Source organism: Ochlerotatus camptorhynchus, unplaced genomic scaffold (assembly GCF_037179485.1).
Source record: "Ochlerotatus camptorhynchus isolate MF236.1 unplaced genomic scaffold, CSIRO-AGI_Acam_v1.1 ptg000257l, whole genome shotgun sequence".
Taxonomy (NCBI): Eukaryota; Metazoa; Arthropoda; class Insecta; order Diptera; family Culicidae; genus Ochlerotatus; species Ochlerotatus camptorhynchus.
The window spans coordinates 2,873,056-2,894,979 of record NW_027040747.1 but is presented as its reverse complement, the minus strand read 5'-3'; the positions used below and the strand labels follow the sequence as shown (position 1 = coordinate 2,894,979).

Genomic DNA, 21,924 nt, shown 5'->3' with positions numbered 1-21,924 from the left:
TGATTGGTGTTTTTTTGTATTTTAGGTGTCCTGTAATCAACTGCCAGAGCTGGCAAATGCAACGGATTATGTTTTCCTAACGAAACTGGTGGGAGCCTATGATCTGCAGAGTGAGCTAAGGTATGTATAGTATAGTATACATTGTATAATTATTTGGGTGAGTAATTCTGGTGTCGGGATTCGGAATTCACAAAAATTCACGTGAGTTTGGACCCAGTAGAGGTTACAGTTTCACATTACGGACCAGTACGTACTAGTGTCGGTGTATAACGAGTCACGCCAAGAGTAAAGCCAAGAACTGTCAAACCGTGCAAAGAAATGGTCATACGCAGTGAGCTTTAACTCGTCATGGGATACGTTTGATAATTAGAATTTTTAATATTTATTGTTAAAATAATTCCTTAAAATTACTGACATAATGACTACCTACCGTGTATTTTTTTCTCAGAAAGATTCCAATGCTCCTCGGAAACATTTGTCGAGACGATATCTGGAGCCGTGTTGGTCCCTCCGCAACAACTTTATCACCTTCGGAGTCTCCACCACCGAGAATCGACTCCTTCTCGAAAAACGGGCGAGGCAGTCCTGGCTTCGCAAAAAGAATTGAACTCTTATTTATTGTGGACTTTCCTGGTACTGGCTCAGGGGCTCACTTCCATTCCGATCTTCCAGTAGTTCCTTGAAACGATCGAACAGGTCATGTAGATCATTTTCGGCGGACCTTTTCTTTGGATCTTTGCGAACCGCACCTAGACTCTTCGGGAGCTGCTTCTCCGGGTCCATTTCTCCGATGTCCATCGAATCAACTTCGGCCACTGAATCTGATTCGCCGTTAGAACCGTTGATAATTTGTGTCAGCTCCATCCGTTGCTCGAGCGCCTTCTTCCATCTAGCAATCCACATCCGTTGGAGTTCGAGGATTTTTAGCTGATTTTCCTCCTCGAGTTCTTCCAACCGGCTTCTTTCTTCCAAGTCTCGAAGTTCTCTCAGCGCACGAACTCGAGTTGACTCAGCCGACGGTGCACAGGCACTTTTCCGGATCACACTTTTCCCATTCGGCTACTCTTCGGTACTGAATCGGATTCACGCGCGCGGGTAGACTTGAACCAAGATTTAACGATTTCAAAAGATCGTTTTAGAATCTAGTGTGGTCTTCTGACTTTTCTGTTGTCACATCTAGCTTTTCATCGTGTGAACTTTCCTGCTCCTGATCTTCATCTTGCGCTACTGCCCTACTAATGTGACCTTTAGTCGAAGATATGTCCTTACTCGCTACCTTACCGACCCCTTTCCCGCTACTTTCCATCTGACTTCCTGGATGATCGATAACCATCGGATGAATCCGAGTTTGACCTGATGCTCCTAACGACTGTCTGATCGAACTCTCCTTACCGACACAAGTCGAACAGAACCACTCGAATTGGTATCATTCTTATCATTTGTATCATTTTTGCACAGTACACTAGCAAGGAAGACCTCATCGCAGTCACAGCACGGGTATCTGTAAGTCTCGATTTCCAAAAGTATGTCTTTTTAACGGACAAACTCAAAATCTAGTTTTTCGACACCTACTGCACAACTCTTCGATTCCAATCTACCGTCGGCGGGCCCAGCGAGGTCGGTAATTGAACAGCAATACAATATAAATGAACATATATTCTTCCCGCAGTACAACAGTGGTCAACAATCTATAAGTACAATAATCGGCACAAAACACTCAGTCTTGAAGACATTTCTTAATCCAGGATCATACAATTGTCTAAACATGAAATCTTAAAAATATTAATTTATTAAATTTTTCCAAACCCTGGATCCTGCTCCTTTAAGCGTTTACATTGTGAAAATTGTTAGTTGGGTAAGGCCGAATTTCCAAGTTGACGATGGGGCACATTAAACTTGCTGAAGTAGGTCGAGCAATCGAAGTTGTTCTTTAGAAGGTCAAATATGAACATCCGCTGTGTCTGGAGGCGTCTCGCTGATAGCAACTGGAGGTCAATAAGTTGACAGCATGCCTCAGAAAGATGAACAGGATCGTTCCACGGAAGATGACGGAGAACGAATCGCACGAATAGACGAGTGCACGGATGGATTTGAGTTCACTCACTCGACAAAAAGTGACACAACAGCGGGGCCCTGTTTACTAAAAATGAACACATGAATAATACTCACGTAACATTTGAAACGGGTCTATCAACTTATATACACAAAACTTGTTAAGCCTTTTTCGCGCGAACCGAATACGCTCACGCAAACTAACAACACCATCGAGCACAGGAAATTTTCCCCTTCTCGATAGTGCTCTTGGTTTGCGTGGGCGTACTTCGGTTCTCGTGAAAAGGATCTAGCAAATTATTTACAATTGATAGGCCCTTTTCGAATGTTGCGGGAGCATTATTCATGTGTTCATTTTTAGTAAACAGGGCCCCGCTGTTGTGTCAATTTTTTTTTCAGTAGATGAACAAAAGTTCACCCGTGCACTCGTTTATTGTTTTTGTAAACGTTCAATGCGAATCACTTCAGCCGCATGATATTGGCACCTTATTGGAGAACCTTTTTCGAGAATACTACGCATCAACGCGCAAAACAGTGCTTTCAACGCATAAACGTCAGTGAATTGCGAAGCGTTGCGATGGATGAATCCTAGAACAGAGAAACCTTTAGCTGTTAAAGGGTGTCCACGATGAAATTGCCACACACAAAATTGATTCGCAAAATTCGAGTTTTCATCCGATTGCCATCAAATTTTCAGGGATTGAGAAATAACTATAAAACTTCATTTTACCATTTTACTCGTATTTTATTTACAGTCAATACGCAAATGCCCGCACCTTGGCCTTAACCCCGTGCCATAAGATTCTGCACAACCTGTGAATCAACCGTTTTTTGCATGTAAACCCATACTTTCTTCAGTTCCTCGACTGTCTTCACTACCTTAGGTCGTTTAAGAAGGTGCTGCTTCATAATCGCCCAGTACTTCTCGATGGGGCGGAGCTCCGGAGTGTTGGGAGGGTTGAACATTTTCGGCACGAAATTGACCTTATTGTCCGCATACCACTTCAGCACGTCCTTGGAGTAGTGGCATGAGACCAAATCCGGCCAGAAGATTGTTGGGACGTTGTGGGTCTTCAGGAAAGGAAGCAGCCACTTCTGGAGGCACTCTTTTATGTACACCTGCCGTTCATCGTGTCCTGGGTCACGAAAGGTGCACTCCGCTTCCCGCACGTGCAGATGGCTTGCCAAACCAGGAATTTCTTCGCAAATTTGGACATCTTCTGAGTGCGGACATGCTCCGGAACGCTGAACTTATCCTTGGCCGTGAAAACAGGTTGCCGGGGATCTGTTTGAAGTCGGCCTTCACATATGTTTCGTCGTCCATGATGCAGCATTCAACTTTCGTCAGCATGTTGAGGTACAACTTCGTGGCACGGGTTTTGGCGGACTTGTTCTACTTTTCGTCGCGATTAGGGGCCTTTTGTACCTTGAACGTTCGAAGCCCAGCCTTAGTTTTGGCCTTCTGGACAAAACTTCGGCTTAGGTGCAGCTTCTTAGCCACATCTCTAACGGAGGCGTTCGGATTTCGGTTGAAGGCCCCAACTACGCGGTTGTGATTTTTGGTGTTGTACGGATTACTTTTTCCTTCACTTCTGGGCTTCCGATCGGTGGTCAACCGTTCCTCGAACCGCTTAATCACTCGCGACACCGTGGAATTCGCGATTCCCAACGTTTTAGCGATGGAACGATGCGAGAGATCCTTGTTCTCGTGATGAATGCGCAAGATTTTATCACGCACGAGCTGTTCTTACGACTCCATTTCCGCGAGTTTTGATCACAGGACTTTAAAACTTGCAGGATGTAAATAATGCACTATGAACTAAATCCACCCAAATTTTCATTAAATTCTACCCAACGGTTAAAAAGTGAGAGCAATTTCATAGTGTGGCAATTTCATCGTGGACACCCTTTATGGTAGAAATATGATCATTGAACCTCAGATTGTGGTCAATTATAACACCCAAATCGCGAATGGACTGAACACGTTCCAGAGGGGTTGCATCGATGGAGTAAACGTGAATAATAGGCGAGGGGTGGTCACTCTATACTTTTATTTTGTACCAAATTTGTCTCAGTGTGTTTCTCGTATGCCGCAGCTGTGCCAGCAGTAAAGAGAGTGCCAGTCACCGTACTGACTTTTGTTTGCTTGTGAATACTGGCATGCTTGGCAACGTATTTCATTTGACAGTTCGGATGTATTTTTTTTTTAAAGGAAGAATACAATAAGTAGTGGAATACAAACCAAGGCGATGATCCAGAAGCTGGACAAACTGACCCGATTAGAGGATCCCCTCGAACAGGTGATGGAGTTCCAAAGCAAAGACAGCATCGAAACGCATCTGATGGCATTCGAAATTTACAGCCGCCGGGAAAGCTGCTGCAAATGTTGAATTCGGTGAAACTCTTTCGGGGATCGGCTGCGGAGATCAGAAGGCTAACTGGCATCGAACCGGTACAACGTAGATACAAGATTTGAGGAGGACAAGATTGAGAAGAAAAGTGTTCCTCTGCTAACGACTGACTTCGCCAGTGGTTGCATGTGCCCGTGGAGCGACAGTCGGCGAAACTAAATTAAAACAAGCATATCCAAAACAATACAGAGCAGCTAGTTGTGACGAGCCGTTTATCTTCCTGATTCCTCTCTTGGCCATTTCTCATCTGTCACACAAAGCTACAGTGAAACGAACAGCATTTCTTCAAATCATATCCGGTGCTTTGTGGAATGTGGGATTGATTGAGTGGATTGTAACTAAACATGCGATTTTGATCATTAGCGATTACCCTGACTTTGGTTTGTATTACGTTGAATGAATTACTGTTCGGACAGGCTAATGCCTGTGCCTGTGCACTGTTCGAGATTCTAGTGGGGAATCCAACTCGGTTTTGGGGAACTAAGCGAAAATTCTAGGTTGTTTTTCAAAATGTAATAACATTGATTTGAAAGTTGAATTTGAAAGTACAGTGATGCCAGTAACTTCAAAGATCATGAATGTTTCCTACCATAGGTGCCAAACTGTGTCAATCAGCGTGCTCATGTGTGTCTAAATCTGATCTTGTCACACTGTGTGGAGTGACCAACCCCTTGATAATAGGTGACCAGCTACGACTGGACGTGATTACCTTGCACGTGATGATGTTTACGCACATACCTTTTCTCGTTGCACCATTGTGAAAGCATGTCGATGCCCATTTGTAGAGCCGCACAATCCAATGCGGACCCTGAACAGCTTTAGGTCATCCACGTATTAAAGCTTCCCGGACGACATACGAAGGCATAGATCGTTTATGAAGAGGACGAAGATAAGAGAGTCTTATACGCTACCCTGGGGAACTCCAGATGGTATTTCGAATGCTTTGGAACGTGCAGAGTTGACCTGGACGAATACTTTACGACCAGGCAGGTACTTCAACCAGTCTGTTTTCCATTCCGGAAGATCTATGTGTTTCAGCTTCTCCACGGCGTAGGTATGCGGCACAGTGTCTCGGAATAAATTGCTCATATAATACATTAGATTAGTTGTTGCTGAGTGTTTTTGCTGCAGTCACGATAACTTCGTGAACTAATAATCGAAATTCCACGGTAGTTTTCGACACGTTGAAGGGTGCCGGATTTGTGAATGGGAATCATTGAAGCAGTTTTCCACAGGCCTGGGAACGTTTTTTCTTCCATTGATCGATTGTACAGCTGTGTCAATGGATCTACTAAATAAGCAGCTCACTTTTTCAGTAGATATGGCTACAGACCATCGACCTCAGCTTCCTTTGACACGTAGAAATTTTTCAAAGCTTTCTGTACTTCCTCTCGAGAAAAATTGAGGACAGGCAGCCAGACATCATCTTCTTCTTCTTCTTCGCATTTCAAGCTTATTGCGTATGGCATTATAAGCTTATTGCGTGCTCTCAACTTAGTGTTCTAGATGCACTTCCACAGTTATTAATTGAGAGCTTTCGATGCCTGTACCTGTACGATGCATTAGCATAATTGTGTGGCAGGTACAATCATACTCTATGCCCAGGGAAGTCGAGAAATTTTCCAACCCGAAAAATTCCTAGACCGGACCGGGAATCGAACCCAGCCACCTCCAGCATGGTCTTGCTTTGTAGCTGCGCCTTTACCGACTGAGCTAAGGGAGGCCCGACATCATGGGAAGGTACTTTTTGGAAACAATCTGGGTGAATTTGAGGTGACTTTGAACTGAACACGCTTTGAAAGAAGTTTGAAAATTCCCTGAGTGATGATGAAATTCCCTGAGAAATCTAGGTGTTTCCAGGAAACATAAAATTCCCTGAGGATTCCCGGTCTTCAAGGTTTTTCCACGTAGTACACAGCCTGAATTTCTATAGTAGTTGTTTTTCTTCTTCTTCTTCTTCCTGACATGATTCGGAATAATTGTTGGTGATTTGAGGCCAATATGGAGTATGGTTTCAAACCAGCAAATTTTCTTCACAAGTGATATGAAATAATTTTCTGAAATTCGGCCTAATTACCGTTTGGCCTAATGACCGTTTGGTCTAATGACCGTTTGGCCTAATGACCTTTGTCCTGAGCATTAACTTATCGGATAAGAGTGATGATAGGTTTTGGTCAAAATTAAAGGTACGGGCCATTTCCCTGAAACAACAGGAACATGTTCTGATGCGGTCGATAGGTCCTGGGTACTCACTATGACCATAGTGGTAACTCTAAGACTAGAAGGTCCCGAGGAAACGTGCTCAACTTTTTGGCTCAGCTCTGGTACTCTCTTCGGTCCCAAGCTAATCGATGCACCCCTCGAAACATTGGAAAATCCACGAACCCCTCATTTTATCTCTCAAACTTTCATAGCGAATCAAAACAAACATTGTGTAGTAGTAGAATTTCGACTAGAATGGGGTACGTTAATCGATTTGCTTGGAACCAATAGACTAGTCCAGTAGTGAGCCAATTGATATGACCACCAGTTATGATATTTCTAAAGTTCCTTTGATTTTAACATCAACATCACATAATTCAGAAGCTCTACCTATGACATATTGGTGCTTATTACGGATGTCACTTCACGGTGAAAACTTGTCACTTGTCGTCCCGGTGAAGTGATTCCCATTTGATTAGTACGGCAATCACGGCTCTTATTCTGAGTATCTAGCACCAGCCCCTCATTTTATCTGTCAAACTTTCATAGCGAATCAAAACAAACATTGTGTAGTACTAGAATTTTGACTAGAATAGGGTACGTTAATCGATTTGCTTAGGACCAATAGGCTAGTCAAGTAGTGAGCCAATTTAAAATCGTTGGTTTTGTATTGATTGTTGGTTGAATGTAGTATTTAACTTACACATTTTCAATCAAAGAATTTTCATCAGAATTTCTTATAGTGCCAATTATCATTTTAATTCAGTGTAGAAATTACCTTATTGGAAATCTTAAATGTTCCGAATTAAAATGCCATAAAGTTTGTAAAAAGCCTTAAATGCTATGGAATATTAGTCCAGAGATCTTATTGATCAACTTCAGAGAAGTACAAACAGTTTGCGTGAACGGTATGCATCCTGTGGGCTAACTACAGAGGTCTAACGAGCTAGGTAGAGAGATCTTAGAAATTGACTGTAGAAACATAACGGGCTTGGCCGGGCTTTAATAGTCAATTTATAGATCGATTTCAGATACCTCAAGAGGCTTCATGGGTTCGGAAGTTTTTAGAATTTTTCCTCAAGATTAGTCTTTGAATTCTTAGAGTCGTAAAAACTTTTGAACTTACTGCCAAGATCTGTGAACTAAACATGTCTTTCAAACAAAGAAACCCAAAATTTTAGTAAGATCCACAAAGAATTATCGGTAACATTAACATTTTTTCAGGACAATTTTGGTTTACTGAAACAGCGAATAAAACGGGACTTACAAAGCTGCGTCAGCGTCGATGTGAATTCGCCGAGTAGCTATGTCGGTAGAAAAGCAACTTGCCATGCGTTACATCTGTCATTTGACGGACGAACCCCTTCTGCAACGCTGACGAGGACGGAGTATTGTGGGTCCAGCTTAAATGGCATTTGGCAAATCCACGTTCTCAAACGGGACCCACAAAGCTGCGTCACCGTCAGCATTCACGAAGGGGTTCGTGCGTTAAATGACAGGTGTAACGCATGTGAAGTTGCTGTTTCACCGAAATCTCTACTTGGCGACGTCAAATCGACGCTGCGTCAATCTGCTGACGTCGATGCAGCTTTGTGGGTCCAGCTTCAAAATGAAAAATTTCCCCGGATGATTTTTCAGGAAAACTATTTAAAAAAATGATTTATGCTAGTTTTGTCCGATGATCGTATAACTTTTAGCATAATTGGATATACTGGTTTTAGCATATCTATTGAAAAACTTTCAATCATACATCGTCTCAATGTTTTAACTTATTTTAGAAATGAAAACCTAAATCTAATCGAAACCACAAACAATTCTCTTCGTTCTTCCCCAGCTACAAATTCTGCCTCATCATGAAGGAAGACATCTCCAAAGACGAATACCTGGGCTCGTGCCAGGTGGCAGTGCTCCCCGTGCCCTACCTGGACCGCGCAAAAGCCAAATCCATCAAAAAGGAACTCTTCCCCGGCATTGCACCAGCTGACCGAGAAAGCGACATCTCCGATCTGAATCGAATCGCGGAACCCGGGAATAGACGGTATGACGACGAAAACGACAGCGACAACCAGGATTCGTACTACGACGAACTGCTGATGACGCGAATGGCCGACGATCCGGATTTGATGTTCAATCGGATGCGCCTGGAGGAAGCGGCTGCTGCTCGGCTTCCCTCCGTCGGGGTCAGCCGGATAGTGCTGGAGGGTTTGGGGGCGTTCATTGTGGTGACCAGTATGATGGCATTCATCTGGGGCTTCATAAGGCTGAAAAGCGGCCGGAGTAATTTGCCATCGATGAGCACGTGCTACACGGTGGACGAGAGGAGAGGCCCGCTGCATGAGGTTGAGAGCAGGAGTAGGTACTTTAAATTGCAAGCGACGACCAGCTTATGATGGTCGAATGAATGCGAGGAAAACAATTAACATTCCTAACCTGACGGTAGACTATCGTTCCGGAAATGTAATTGCGGCCTATTTATTGCTTAAAGTGTGTAAAAATTGTTTGTAAATATAGTTATGATAGAAGGAAAGAGATGATATATTTATGTAGAAGAGCGAAAACTATTTGTTAAAATTTAGTCTACAAACTTGAGTAGGGTTTGATCTGTGAAAACGTACTAATTGTTACTTACTACCATAGAGCTAACGCATGATTTCAAAGTACACTTAACGTGCCATTATGAGAGAGGTTTCAATTGTTTTTTTGTAAATAATGACACCACCAATAAATGCATATTAAAAATTACGAGGGTCGAGTCATATCAATCTGTAAATTCAAAATATCACCGCCTCACTCACGCCAAAAGTTGCATACAAGCTTAAAAGATTGAACCCAAGCCATTCATTGTGCTGTTCATCATGAACTGAACGGACCAATCGACGGACTATTTTTGACTTGGAATTCACACCGAAATTTAACGGAGTTGCACTTTTATCACGAATCAATAAATTTATTGCACATTTGTCAACTATTAAATCTAAATTATCTTATCAAACAAAATTAAGTGAAACTATCAATCTTTCTAATAAAAAAAAAACATTCTAAATACCACAAAAAGCTTAGCTTCCATCGAAAGGACTAGGTATTCGTCACTGCTGAGATAGTTTTGATCCTGCTGGCTCCGCTCGGAACAATCATACCCGGTACGGGCGGAGCATTTGCGCTTCCCCCGCTCCCTCCGCCGGTCACGTCAACAGGTGGCGGTGGCGGCGAAGAGGGCGGCGGCACTACCATCTCCGGCACGAACGTTTCCACCTTGGGGTAGTGCGCCGGTAGCCGTATCACCTCGTCGTACGATGGCGGTGGCTCTAGTGGTGCTGTAAAAAAGCGTAAAATTAGTTACCGAGGTTTTTTTAATATGACACGCACAACTTACGAATATTACTGCCCGGATAGACACTCCCATCGTCCCCAATGAAGGCGGCATTGGAGTGCGTGACGGTGCTCGTTGATGACCGCGTCTGCCCACCGCCATAGCCATCGTTCGTTCCCAGACAGTCGTAAACCGTCCCGTACGGTGGCCGGTTGTGGTGGTGGTGGTGCTGAATGGCCATAATGTCGTATAGATTGGAACCAATCTGAACCACGTGGACCGGTTGGGCGGCTTCCTGTAGCTCGGCGAGGCGTTTCGCGCGAGCCTTTTTGCATTTCAGTATCACGATTAGCAGGGCCCACGCGAGGACTAGTATCAAGTACAGGAATATGATCATTGTGTCTGGAACGAGGGCGAAAGATGAAATGTCAGAATTAGAATTAGGTAAAAGTCATTAATCAAAATTTTCCGTGATTGATTGAGAATTTCCCGAACCAATGACATCGGCACGCTAGCTTGAGGGAACGCAACGTTTCCTCGTCCTTTTGAAATGGAAATGCCAAATATGACTAATCTGTAATATTCCGGGATCTATTTTGAGCAGAAACGTAGCAGCAACTTCAAACTAGTTGAGATAAAATATGAAGTACCAGTTGTTTTAATTATGGATTTTAGCAATATATATAGGGTGTCCCAGAAAGTAAAAGCACAGTTTTGTATTGGAATTAAACAACGTGTTGTTTATTTCATACATACCCGAGTAGAAGAGAATAACAAACCAATAGCAAGTTTTACTATTAAAAAAAGAATATCAGAACATCTCAATTTGTTATTGGTTTGATGGAAATAAGAGTTAAAATATCATAAATATTAACTGAAAAGCAATTGGACTATAACTGAATAATAACAAAATAAGTGGTTGTAATATCAAACCAACAACAGGTTTGAGCTGCTGGAGATCAAATCTATAGCAAAATGAGCTATTATGAAAAAAAATAAAGATTTAAAAAAGCATTAATGTGGTTTCACGAGTCTTGAACCCTAGCCGACTGCCTTGCTGTCGTAAGTTCTGAACAATCACTTATAACAACTTGTTGAATGTGAGAGGAAAACGGGCCAACAGTTTCTTCGATTGTCAAGGTTTATACAGTTCAGTGATTAAAATAAAAGAAATACTCTTGAGAAGACGTTGATATTAGCTTCAACCAGAGGGTGTTCTACAAATTGTTCAAGAATAACTTGTTTTGCTATGGATAAGATATTCTCGTCAGCAGCGTACATGATATTATTATTTAATATGTGATTTTAATTGATCGTGCATGTTTAAGCTGGTGCACTTTACTAATTGTATTGGGTAATGGGATGCAGTTTTAGTCTACTCTATAGGGTGTCCCAGAAAGTATAAGCACAGTTTATTATTGTTATAACAGGGTGTCTACTCAATCCAAGGAATCAAATTCCCTGAGTTTTCCAGGTTTTTCCAGGTCGGATGAAAAAATTCCAGGTGCATACAAATTATACACATTATTATTTTATCGAACCCCCCTGTTTGCTGGTGTTCACACTGCTTGCACATGTCGAAAGAACTGTCAATTTAGATTTCAAAACAAAACTGTATCAGGAATCAAAAGTAAATACTTCCATCATGAATTACCGGAAAATTGCTCTAGTTTCGGCAGACGTATTTGCTATTATTATTTTAAATAAAATTAGAAAGAGAAGGTGAACTTTGTGGAGTAGGAAATGGTTGCTCAGGAGGAACACTGGCAGGGATTTGGCTCATCTTGTCCATCAAGAGCTGCGATATGAAGATGAAAATGGATTTCAAAACTTCACCAGGATGTCGATACCAACATTAGACAAGCTAGTGGGAAAAGTTCTCACTAGATATACATGATTCCTTGAGTTCTGAAAATTTATGTTAACAACTCAATTCTGCAAGGTCTTCAAACATTCTGACGTCCCTGAAGTTTTGTTTCTGTTCTCCGGTAAAATTTCCTTAAAAATCAACAATCTTTCATGACAATCTGCAAATGTCTCGGTAGTTCTACAGATTTCTTTGAAGTTATGTGTGTTCTTCAGAAGTTCAGCAAATTTTCCTAAAAACCTACAAAGTTCCTGAATCCCTGAAGATTTAAGATCCTTGAAGATCAACAATTATCTCTGATGTTCACAACATTTCTAATAATCTACAAACTTCTCTAAAGTTCTGTAATTTTCTCTGCAGATTTTCATGATTCAATGAATATCTGCAAATATCTCTGAAAATCTATACAATTTTCTAAAGAATTAAAAGATTATCTAGAATTTTTTGAACTTTCCGGAAGTTTTAGGAAGTATTCTAAAGTTTTTCTAATTTTTCTGAAGCTGTGCAAATATCTCTAAAGATCAGCGAACTTACCTGAAGTTCTGTGAATGTCTTTCAAAATCCAAGAACCGCAGTAAAATTCTGAAAATTTATTTAAACATCTGCTAATTTTTGAATAGATTTACGACCTACCCTCTGAACTTTTCTAAAGTTTCTAAAATTTATTTCAAATTCTGTAAAGTTTCCTGAAGTACTGTATTTTTGCTCTAAAGATCTACGAACTGCCCTGAAGTTCAATAAATTTCACAGTAGATCTCCGAACTTTTCTAAAGTTATTTAAATTTCTTTGTGGATTCTTCATCTAAAGATCGGCGAACTTTCCCGAAGATCTGCGAGTTTTGCTGAAGTTTTGCAAATTTTTCTAAAAACGTACGAATTTTCTGACGTTCTACAGACTTCTCTTAAGGTCTACGGACTTCTCTGAACTTCTTTAGATTTATCTATTTCCGACTTCCATGGAGTTCTGCAAAATATTGTACTTTTGTACTTCGCTGTGATTTGTTTTTGGAATTGAGGTGCTTTTCTGACATTTAACGAATTTTTCTGAAGATCTCACATTTGTGTGAAACTGTGAAACTTTACGTCAAATTCCTGCAAATATCTTTAAAGTTCTGTAAAGTTGTCTTAAGCTCCGTAGCTATATTCCCAAGATCTACAAAAAAAAACTTGAAGCTCCATAAATTTCTCAGTAGATCTGCAAACTTCTCTGATGTTTTGTTAATTCCTCTAGGGTTACCCTGAAGATTTGAAAATTTCCTTGAAGATTACCTGAAGTTGTCAAAATTTATCAGAAAATATTTGAGCTTCCTTGAAGTTTTAAATGTCTCTCTCAAGATCTACAAATTTTCCTGAAATCGTGTAAATATTTATTTTTTTAAATCCCTGAAGTTCTGCAATTTTTACTGAAGATCCATTAACATTTCTGAGATTCTTGTGATTTTTTCAGAAGTCCTGTGATTTTTTACAAAGTTCTGTAGCTTTGTTCTGAAGATCTACGAACTTTTGTGACGTTGAATAATGTTTCGAGGATCTCCAAACTTCTGTGAAATACTTAATATTTCACTGTAGATTCTTGGACTTGTCTGAAGTTATGCGAATTTCCCTGAAGATTTGTAAAATTTCGCTTATAGTTTTACAAATTGATTTGACATTATTTTTGCTTGCTTGAAGTTTTGAAAATTTCTTTGAACATTTATCTGAAGATCTACGACCTCTCTTGTGATTTTGTTTCTATGAATTTCTGTTAATAACTTTTAATTTGTTTGTAGTCCCTCCCCATGGACATGGAGGTTGACGGTACTGAAGCAAAGGGTTATGTTTAATTTCTTTATATTTGCAACGATGATGATTTCCTATAGTGACACATATCACCTTCTTAATGCTTCAGTATGCCTCAAACGATTAATTCTTGGTTGTTAATAGAACTTCCTTGATGAAATCGGCTGCTTCATGCAGACTGAGCAATTCTGATTATAATATCAGATTTGTTCTGTATACAGAGGAACTGGGAGGGCTTATTAGAAACTTCTCACCAATAAAATAATGATCTTCTAGTAAATTTTGCACATAATTTTATTTTTTAAGCATATTATTTTTGTTACAGTCAATTAGCATTAGCATACGATACAAGAGATTTAATATTACTTGCTCGTTTTTGCGTTAAATAATCAATATTAATTTTACTTGTAATTACCTTTGAAAGTTTTTTTTAAGTTTTTTTTTTTGTGATCTGAAAATTTTCCCAGTTTGGTTAGAAGTTTCCAAGCTAACGCATGTCCACAGGCCCAATAGAAAGATAGGCAGAAAAAGTGTATCATGTAGAATCGTTGCATGTAGGGTTGCTTTCACTCACTTGCTATAGATGAGTGATTTTCGGAGTTTTGAATTCGTTAGATGTTGTAATGGAGATTTGTGTTGTTGGATGCGGGAGGAATTTCGATTTCAGAGTGCCGCAGTCAGCGGTTTTATGATTCGTGAGCGCTCGCGATTCGTAGAATCGTTGATTGTGACTGCGACTGGATTTGGCGGGTTTTGTGTGTCCGACGCTTGCTTTTTGCCCTCTTCTTGTGTCTAACATGTGCAGAGTATCATTATAGCGTCTAATGGTTTTAAAATTTCTGGTTGCGTGAAATATATTTGTGAGAATATCTTTTTGAGATTTTAGTAGTCACGTTTTGTTTGTAGTTTATATTTTATTTCTTTCATGTAATTATCGTAAATAATAGTTATTCAATAATAAATAGTTCATCCATATATTCGTACTTTGACGCGAAGCGCTGTGGATTATAAGATGCTCGATGACCCTCGAGGGATCGATTTTGCTTACTGAGCAGAAAATCGTGGATTTAACCCCAAGCTCTTCCACAGCACAATAAATCGCCACCATCATTTGTATATTTGATATTGAACATTAACCTCGGAAACTATTTGCATATCAAGTGAAAACGTAGTCCTGTATTGTCCCGAAGCGTTATGGTTCTGAGATGCTCGATGACCCTGGAGGGATCGTTTTTGTTTACTGAGCAGAAAATCATGGGTTTAATCCCAAGCTCTCCATCATGACTCTTAAAATTCATTATAACTAAACAAAATTAATATGTTCTTTCGATAGCCGGCCATCGAGAGATTAAATAAACAACAAATAAACAATACATACTTTTGGTTGCATCGCCAACTTGAGGTGAATCCTAACCGAATACCCTACCCAACCCTCCAACTCCGTAGCACTTATGAGGGTGTCGCTAAGTCGGTGGCCTCTCGTTAAGTAAGTACTACATCAACATTTCCTTCCCTATCCCTAGTTATGGTAAAGATGGGCGTGGCCGGGAATAGCGACAGTCATGCTTCTGTTACTCTTGTTTAGATTGGAACCAATGTTTACTCCTCAGCATTATTCCTGAAAGTAGTCTAACTGAGAATTTCAGAAGAGACGTGAGTGTCGCTAGTATCCAATCTACGAAGTATACCATAACAACGCTAACGCTAACGCTAACGCTATAACTTTTAATTTGTTTGTAGTTCTGTTCTCAAGATCTACGAACTACCCTGAAGCTCAACAAATTTCTCAGTAGATCTCCGACCCTCTCTAAAGCTCAAAAAAAAAATTCTATGTTGGGTCTCAGACCTGCTGTCTGGCATGCTTATTCTTATACAATACATGCTTCGTATGCTTCCTTTTGACTGTTGCCAGTCTCTCTTTTTCGGCTATTTCCTTTTTACGACGATTTTGTTCCTCTACATACAAATCAGCGAAGAGCGAGCGTGACAAGACTCTCTGAATGAACTTGTCTCATTCGCACACGTTGTCTTAGCTGTCAGATGCTTGTCAAGTTCAGTGTCCTTAAGAAACGTTTCGAGAAACTGAACGAAATACTTCTTTTGAATTACGAATGAAGTGATAATTGGAAAATTCCCTGAGTGGAACCAAAATTCCCTGAATATTCCAGGTTTTTCCAGAAAAAAATTAAAATTCCCTGTAAATTCCCGGTTTTTCAGGTTTTCCCAGGTAGTAGACACCCTGAATAAAACAATGTTATGTTAATAAACTGAAATTTTTATTCATATATAGGGGAAATGGCTCTAATGTTGGCCTATGGATCTAACATTGGGCCCATCGCTAAAAATCTGCTATTGATCAATTTTATCTAGATGAACGCGTCATTGGGACGGTACTAATGGATATTTTGGTTGCTATTGAAAATTTAGTCGATTGCTGAATTTATGTATGGGCCCAAATTAGGGACACTTAGGCTGACATTACATACATTTCCCCTATGTTCTCTATAGTATTCTATTTCAATTGGATGAAAATAATCCACAGTTCCATTAATCGTAGGCCAAGGAGCGAAATTTTGATCTGACCCTGCTCATGAGTCTCAGCAAAAAATCCTTGGCGATAATTTTGACCACTTTTGCCCAGTCTTTTCAAATTCTTCGATTGAATTCGCTGCCTTAAAGTGTTTCCGTAGATATCCCTTGTAAAGGGCATACAAAAAGGGTTTTGATTGACCAGACCTCGGGACAATTCGGAGGATTCACACTTCTAGCTCGGTAAAATCTCCAACAGCCGATTACCTCGGCACTTACTTTTGCTGATATCGCTGCAAAATATCTGTTTGTTAGCTAATATCTCAACAAAATGTTATTTGTTAGCTTAGTCTCGGCAATTGTTTTACTGAATCTCAGCAAAATAAATTGCAGAACTACTCGGCTGTTGGGATCTCGGCGAAAAAAATTCACATTGTTTGCTTTGTACCAAGCTACCGTGTCTTTTGAGTCGTGCATTGACACCAAATCGGACCAAAATAGTACTGGGCCATCATGTTGACGGATCGTGGGCCGCAAACGCCTACTCAACCACTCCCGAACGTAAAAGTCAGTGTTCATCGTCTCCTTCGTCACAAATGGCTCTGAAAACTTGCCACACTCACATATCGCTTGCCAAAACATGGCCTTATTACATAATTTTTCGATAAACATTGACTCATCGGCATCGTCAACTTTCTGACCATCACGGACTGTGTTGTATCGGTTGCCGAGAAAAGGACCTACAAAGGTTTGTTTACAAAAAGCTTGTAGCCCTTTTCACGATTGTACGACTTTTCCCCGAAAACACTTTCCTCGAAAGTTTTATCCCCGAAATACGATTCCCCGAATGAACCAGTTCCCCGAAAGGAACGTTTTCCCGAAAAAACTAGTTCCCCGAAAGGTACAATTTACACTGTGCGATCTATTTAAATATGATCCTTGGGTTTGTTACAACTTATCTATATGAAATTGCGAAAAATATCTTTGCTGAATATTGATAAACAGAACAAAGTCGTTCAACACCCTAGATAAAGTTTGTGGTTATGACTTGTTATGACATTTGGCGGTTTATCAAATTTATATCTGATTGTAATGAGCATAAAGACTGAGCTTTGATATAAAGAAGGGAAAATTGTGTCAGTTTCATCGAATCTTTTGCTGGTTAACTACTTGTATCGAACAATACCACAATACACATATCAATGTCTTAAACAATAGTTTGACTTTCGTTAAAACTGTGTATGGTGTTTTCTTCGTGCTCCATACAATTTTCGATTCGGCCTGTAAGGAGTCGCAAAGTGACTATAGTATGTATGTCATGGGGACGCATAGTATCTTTTATGTATTAGTACATATGGAGATTTTTTAACGTTCCTACCAATCCAACACACACACACACACAAACATTGTAAGAAATTACCAAATTATATGAATCAATAAGTATAACATTCGTTCTTCATTCGGCTCGTTCTTCAATTTTATTACAATGAGATATCGCTTTGATAAATTAGTAAGATATTTATTCTTCAAAACGTTAAAGAACGAGCTGTGATACAAAGAAGGGAAAATTATGCTTGTCGCAAGAAATTTTCCTTCTTTGAATCATAGTGCATTCTTTGACGTATAATATGGTATGATCCATGGAGCTAATTGCATACAATGTGTGTGTTTGTTTGATAGGTACGAGCGTTAAAAAAAAATAAAGGGTTGTGTCCTTGACACGACCGCAGTATGACGTAGAACCGCGCAAAATTAATGTTTCCCATGCATTTTTGTCTATTAAACTTATTATTATGAATGGGGCGGGGCAGAACGTATCTTTTGTGCAGAATATTTAAAAAAGATGGACTTTGGATGTTAATCTTATTGCATATATAGAGGTACCAGATATGTTTTACAGTCAGCTGTGTGTAATTCACCAACATAAATCATCGAATATGCCTTTCAAGTGATTTTTTTTCTTAAATTTGAAAGTTTTGGTGCGGGAAGAAATTAACGGGAAAACTTTTGTTTTACTAATAATTGTGGTTTTGCTTAAAATTTATTTCCCAGAAAAAAGTGATCGTGTATTTTTCGGGTTGTTGTTAGGGTTGGAGAAGTTGTTGGTAGGGAGGCGGGGAGAGGGGGTTGAACATGCATAATTTTCCAAGTATCATTCCTCGTTGTGGTGGACACGCCGTGATCCAACTTTAGCCGCTGACTTGGTTATGATTGCTGCAGGACCTAGTGCCACGCCGTCCGAAGCGACAATGAGCAAAAGCACGACAGCATATATAGAGGTACCAGATATGTTTTACAGTCAGTTGTTGGTAATCCTTCACCACACATATTTTTTGATTTGCACCCCAGTATAGTCGACAAAGACGTAGTTCTACGTCAAAAAAACTACATACAAACAAAGAAAAGATATCATGCGTCCCCATGCCATACATATTAGTTACATGGCGACTCCTTATAGGGTGAATCTAAAATTGTATGGAGCACGAAGAAATCAATATGTGTTGAATAAAGACAAAAGTTTGACTTTCGTTAAAACTACATGGAAAGGTCAAAAGCTGCTGAAATAGGATTACACCGATTTCAGGAGCTTGACCTTTACATTTTGTTTTAACGAAAGTCAAACTATTGTCTTTATTCGACGCACATTAATATGTTTATTGTGGTATTGTTCGATACAAGTAGTTAACCAGCGAAGATGCGCAGATTCGGGGAAATGGTACATTCGGGGAAATTATTTTCTGGGAACTGTGCCATTCGGGGAATTGTATTTCGGGGAAAAGTTACATTCGGGGCAATAACTTTCGGGGAAAGTGTTTTCGGGGGACTGGTTTTCGGGGAAAAGTCGTACAATCCTTTTCACATGTAGCTTTTGAATTTTCCACACAGCAGACTATCATATAGCTTCCGAGGCCTCGGTTTGACGGATGCGGCTTGTTTCTGACTCCGTTTCGGCTTCTTCTGCTTTTTGAATGTTTTCAGCCCGTTTCTAGCCTTGGCACGTTGGACTCTTCGATGTTCTCAGTATTTGGCCAAATCTCGAACAGAGACACTGAAAGTGTGATGATCTTCTGGCCCACTATTCAGTTCACCGGTCTCGGTTTACGGCCAGATTTCGATGTATCCTCGAAGGTAACTTCTTCACCGAACTTCCGGATGGTGGTTTGGACTGCTTACTTCCTCCATTTTCACCAACTTCCTTACTGATAGGTTGGGAATAGTGTACCATTTGCGCTTTTCCGGGGAAATCCCTCGCCTGTTGATGATTTTGTAAAAAAAAGTGCACTATGTGCACACAAACAAGTTCAGCCATAAGTAAACAAGTAAACACATCGATGAACTGTGTGCTGTGTGGTTATACTTTCTGGGACACCCTATATACAGCCATTCCATAGTAAAACCACAGAAAAACAGACTTTGCACATTGAATATTTCTCACTGTAAAACATCGTCGCTAAAACATTACCGCCATCTGTTGAGTACACTGTGGTGAGTAGTATGCTGAACAGAAGGCGGTAGTGTGTAAACGTTAAATGCAAGGGAATTGACTATGCGTGCCACAGGTGGCGGTACTACCAACAATCAATACGAAACCAACGATTTTAAATTGGCTCACCACTTTAGTAGCCTATTGGTCCCAAGCAAACGATTAACGTACCCTATTCTAGTTGAAATTCTATTACTACACTATGTTTGTTTTGATTCGCTATGAAAGTTTGACAGATAACATCAGGGGTGTGTGGATTCATGCAGAACATGCAGGGGTGAGTGAAATAGCTTGGGACTGCTTGGGACCGTTGTTCTGGTACTGAGTGAGCCAATAATAATAATGATTTTCTTCGGGACCCAGTGGTCTTAGAGTTACCTCTATGGTACTACCAACCGGTGAACACTCGTGTTTATTTCAGTTACCGTGGGGACGTAATTTGTGATTAGCCCCGGTCCCTTTCAAATTGTATCATTATTTATGTACGGTCCTTATATTTGAAATGACGTTTCACATTCATCTAGTGATGGCCGATTTTCATTCGAATAATCGTTTAATCGATTAACGAACCGAAAAGTAAACTATTTGTAATCGGTTAGATCATGCCGATATAAGCATTAACATCTCCACAGGATCATCACCGATCGTTTCAAACATGTGCTGCACTCTCATTGGTGGAAAAATGGCAGCACAGCGAACAAAAAATAATCGATTAGTTGTTAATCGAGTAATTAAAAAATGGGAAATCTCTGATTTTGGTGTGATTGTTTTGATAAAAATGGGCGCAAATTTTAATCTCTTCCGAGGGGGCAGCAAAACCACAAAATTACCTGGAATACGGGGGGTATTCATTGGATGAAAGGGACCGTGAAAGAGGACACTAAAATAGAAAGTTTTTCTTCCGACAGTTTCATCTTAGTATTCATCTTTGGTACTACCAACCGGTGGAAACTAACGATTTTAAATTGGCTCACGTACCCCATTCAAGTATAAATTCCAGTACTACACTATGTTTGTTTTGATTCGCTATGAAAGTTTGACAGATAAAATGAGTGGTTTGTGGATTTTCCTATGTTTCGAGGGGTGAATCGCTTAGCTTGGGACCGAAGATAGTACCAGAGCTGAGCCAAAAAGTTGAGCACGTTTCTTCGGGACCTACTAGTCTTAGAGTTACCTCTATGGTACTACCATAGAGGTAACTCTAAGACTAGTAGGTCCCGAAGAAAATCATTATTATTTTTGGCTCACTCAGTACCAGAACAACGGTCCCAAGCAGTCCCAAGCTATTTCACTCACCCCTGCATGTTCTGCATAAATCCACACACCCCTGATGTTATCTGTCAAACTTTCATAGCGAATCAAAACAAACATAGTGTAGTAATAGAATTTCAACTAGAATAGGGTACGTTAATCGTTTGCTTGGGACCAATAGGCTACTAAAGTGGTGAGCCAATTTAAAATCGTTAGTTTCGTATTGATTGTTGGTACTACCATAGAGGTAACTCTAAGACTAGAAGGTCCCGAAATAACGTGCTCAACTTTTTTGCTCAGCTCTGGTACTCTCTTCGTTCCCAAGCTAGTCGAATCACCTTTCCAAACATAGGAAAATCCAATAACCCCTCATTTTATCTGTTAAACTTTCATAGCGAATCAAAACAAACATAGTGTGGTACTAGAATTTTGACTGGAATGGGGTACATTAATCGATTTGCTTGGGACCAATAGGCTAGTCAAGTAGTGAGCCAATTTAAAATCGTTAGTATCGTATTGATTGTTGGTACTACCAACTACGATACTTTCAGCCGGCGCCGGTGGTGTAGTGGTAAACGTGACTGCTTTCTAACATCCCAATGGGTCTGGGTTCAATCCCAGCCGAGGTCGGTAGGATTTTTCTGAGGCATAAACATCTCTGGTCACGTCTTCCTTCGGAAGGAAAGTAAAGCCGTTGGTCCCGGCCCATGTGTGTTGAATGGGTGCGATATCCTAAGCAGGTGTGGAAGTTGCCTTCCTGCATATTCGATTGCCGTCAATGGATGGCAATCGATGTCCGTCGGTGATTGGCACTAGATTGCGGAACAGAGACCGACGTTAAATAAAGGAATGAAAAAAAAAATACGATACTTTTAAATTGACCGTAAAGGCTTGTTCGATCAACAACTGGCGAGTGCTTTGTCTGTTTGCCTGTGGTAAAACGATAAAGTGGTTCTCAGAATTTCGTAAAAATTGGTAGTTTTGTTCCTTATCGTTCCTTAGTTATGTTTTTTTTTTATTTTGTCATTAGGGTGACCAT

General features: G+C 40.2%; 2 protein-coding genes across 2 annotated transcripts in view; one reads left to right on the top strand and one right to left on the bottom strand.

Annotated features, from left to right (window-relative positions):
- The window catches only part of Lrt (Leucine-rich tendon-specific protein), a 114,300-nt gene extending 104,893 nt beyond the window's left edge, over window positions 1-9,407 (top strand). The window contains exons 3-4 of the mRNA XM_065226627.1: window positions 26-120; window positions 8,500-9,407. Of these exons, the coding sequence (XP_065082699.1) occupies window positions 26-120; window positions 8,500-9,055 (651 nt within the window). The 3' untranslated portion in view covers window positions 9,056-9,407. The remainder of the gene's footprint in view (window positions 1-25; window positions 121-8,499) is intronic.
- A 178-nt stretch (window positions 9,408-9,585) lies between these two features.
- LOC135705087 (uncharacterized) overlaps window positions 9,586-21,924 on the bottom strand; it is a 37,858-nt gene continuing 25,519 nt past the window's right edge. The window contains exons 2-3 of the mRNA XM_065226663.1: window positions 10,039-10,377; window positions 9,586-9,979 (exon numbers count right to left, since the gene is read on the bottom strand). Coding sequence (XP_065082735.1) covers window positions 9,741-9,979; window positions 10,039-10,372 — 573 coding nt within the window. The 5' untranslated portion in view covers window positions 10,373-10,377 and the 3' untranslated portion in view covers window positions 9,586-9,740. The remainder of the gene's footprint in view (window positions 9,980-10,038; window positions 10,378-21,924) is intronic.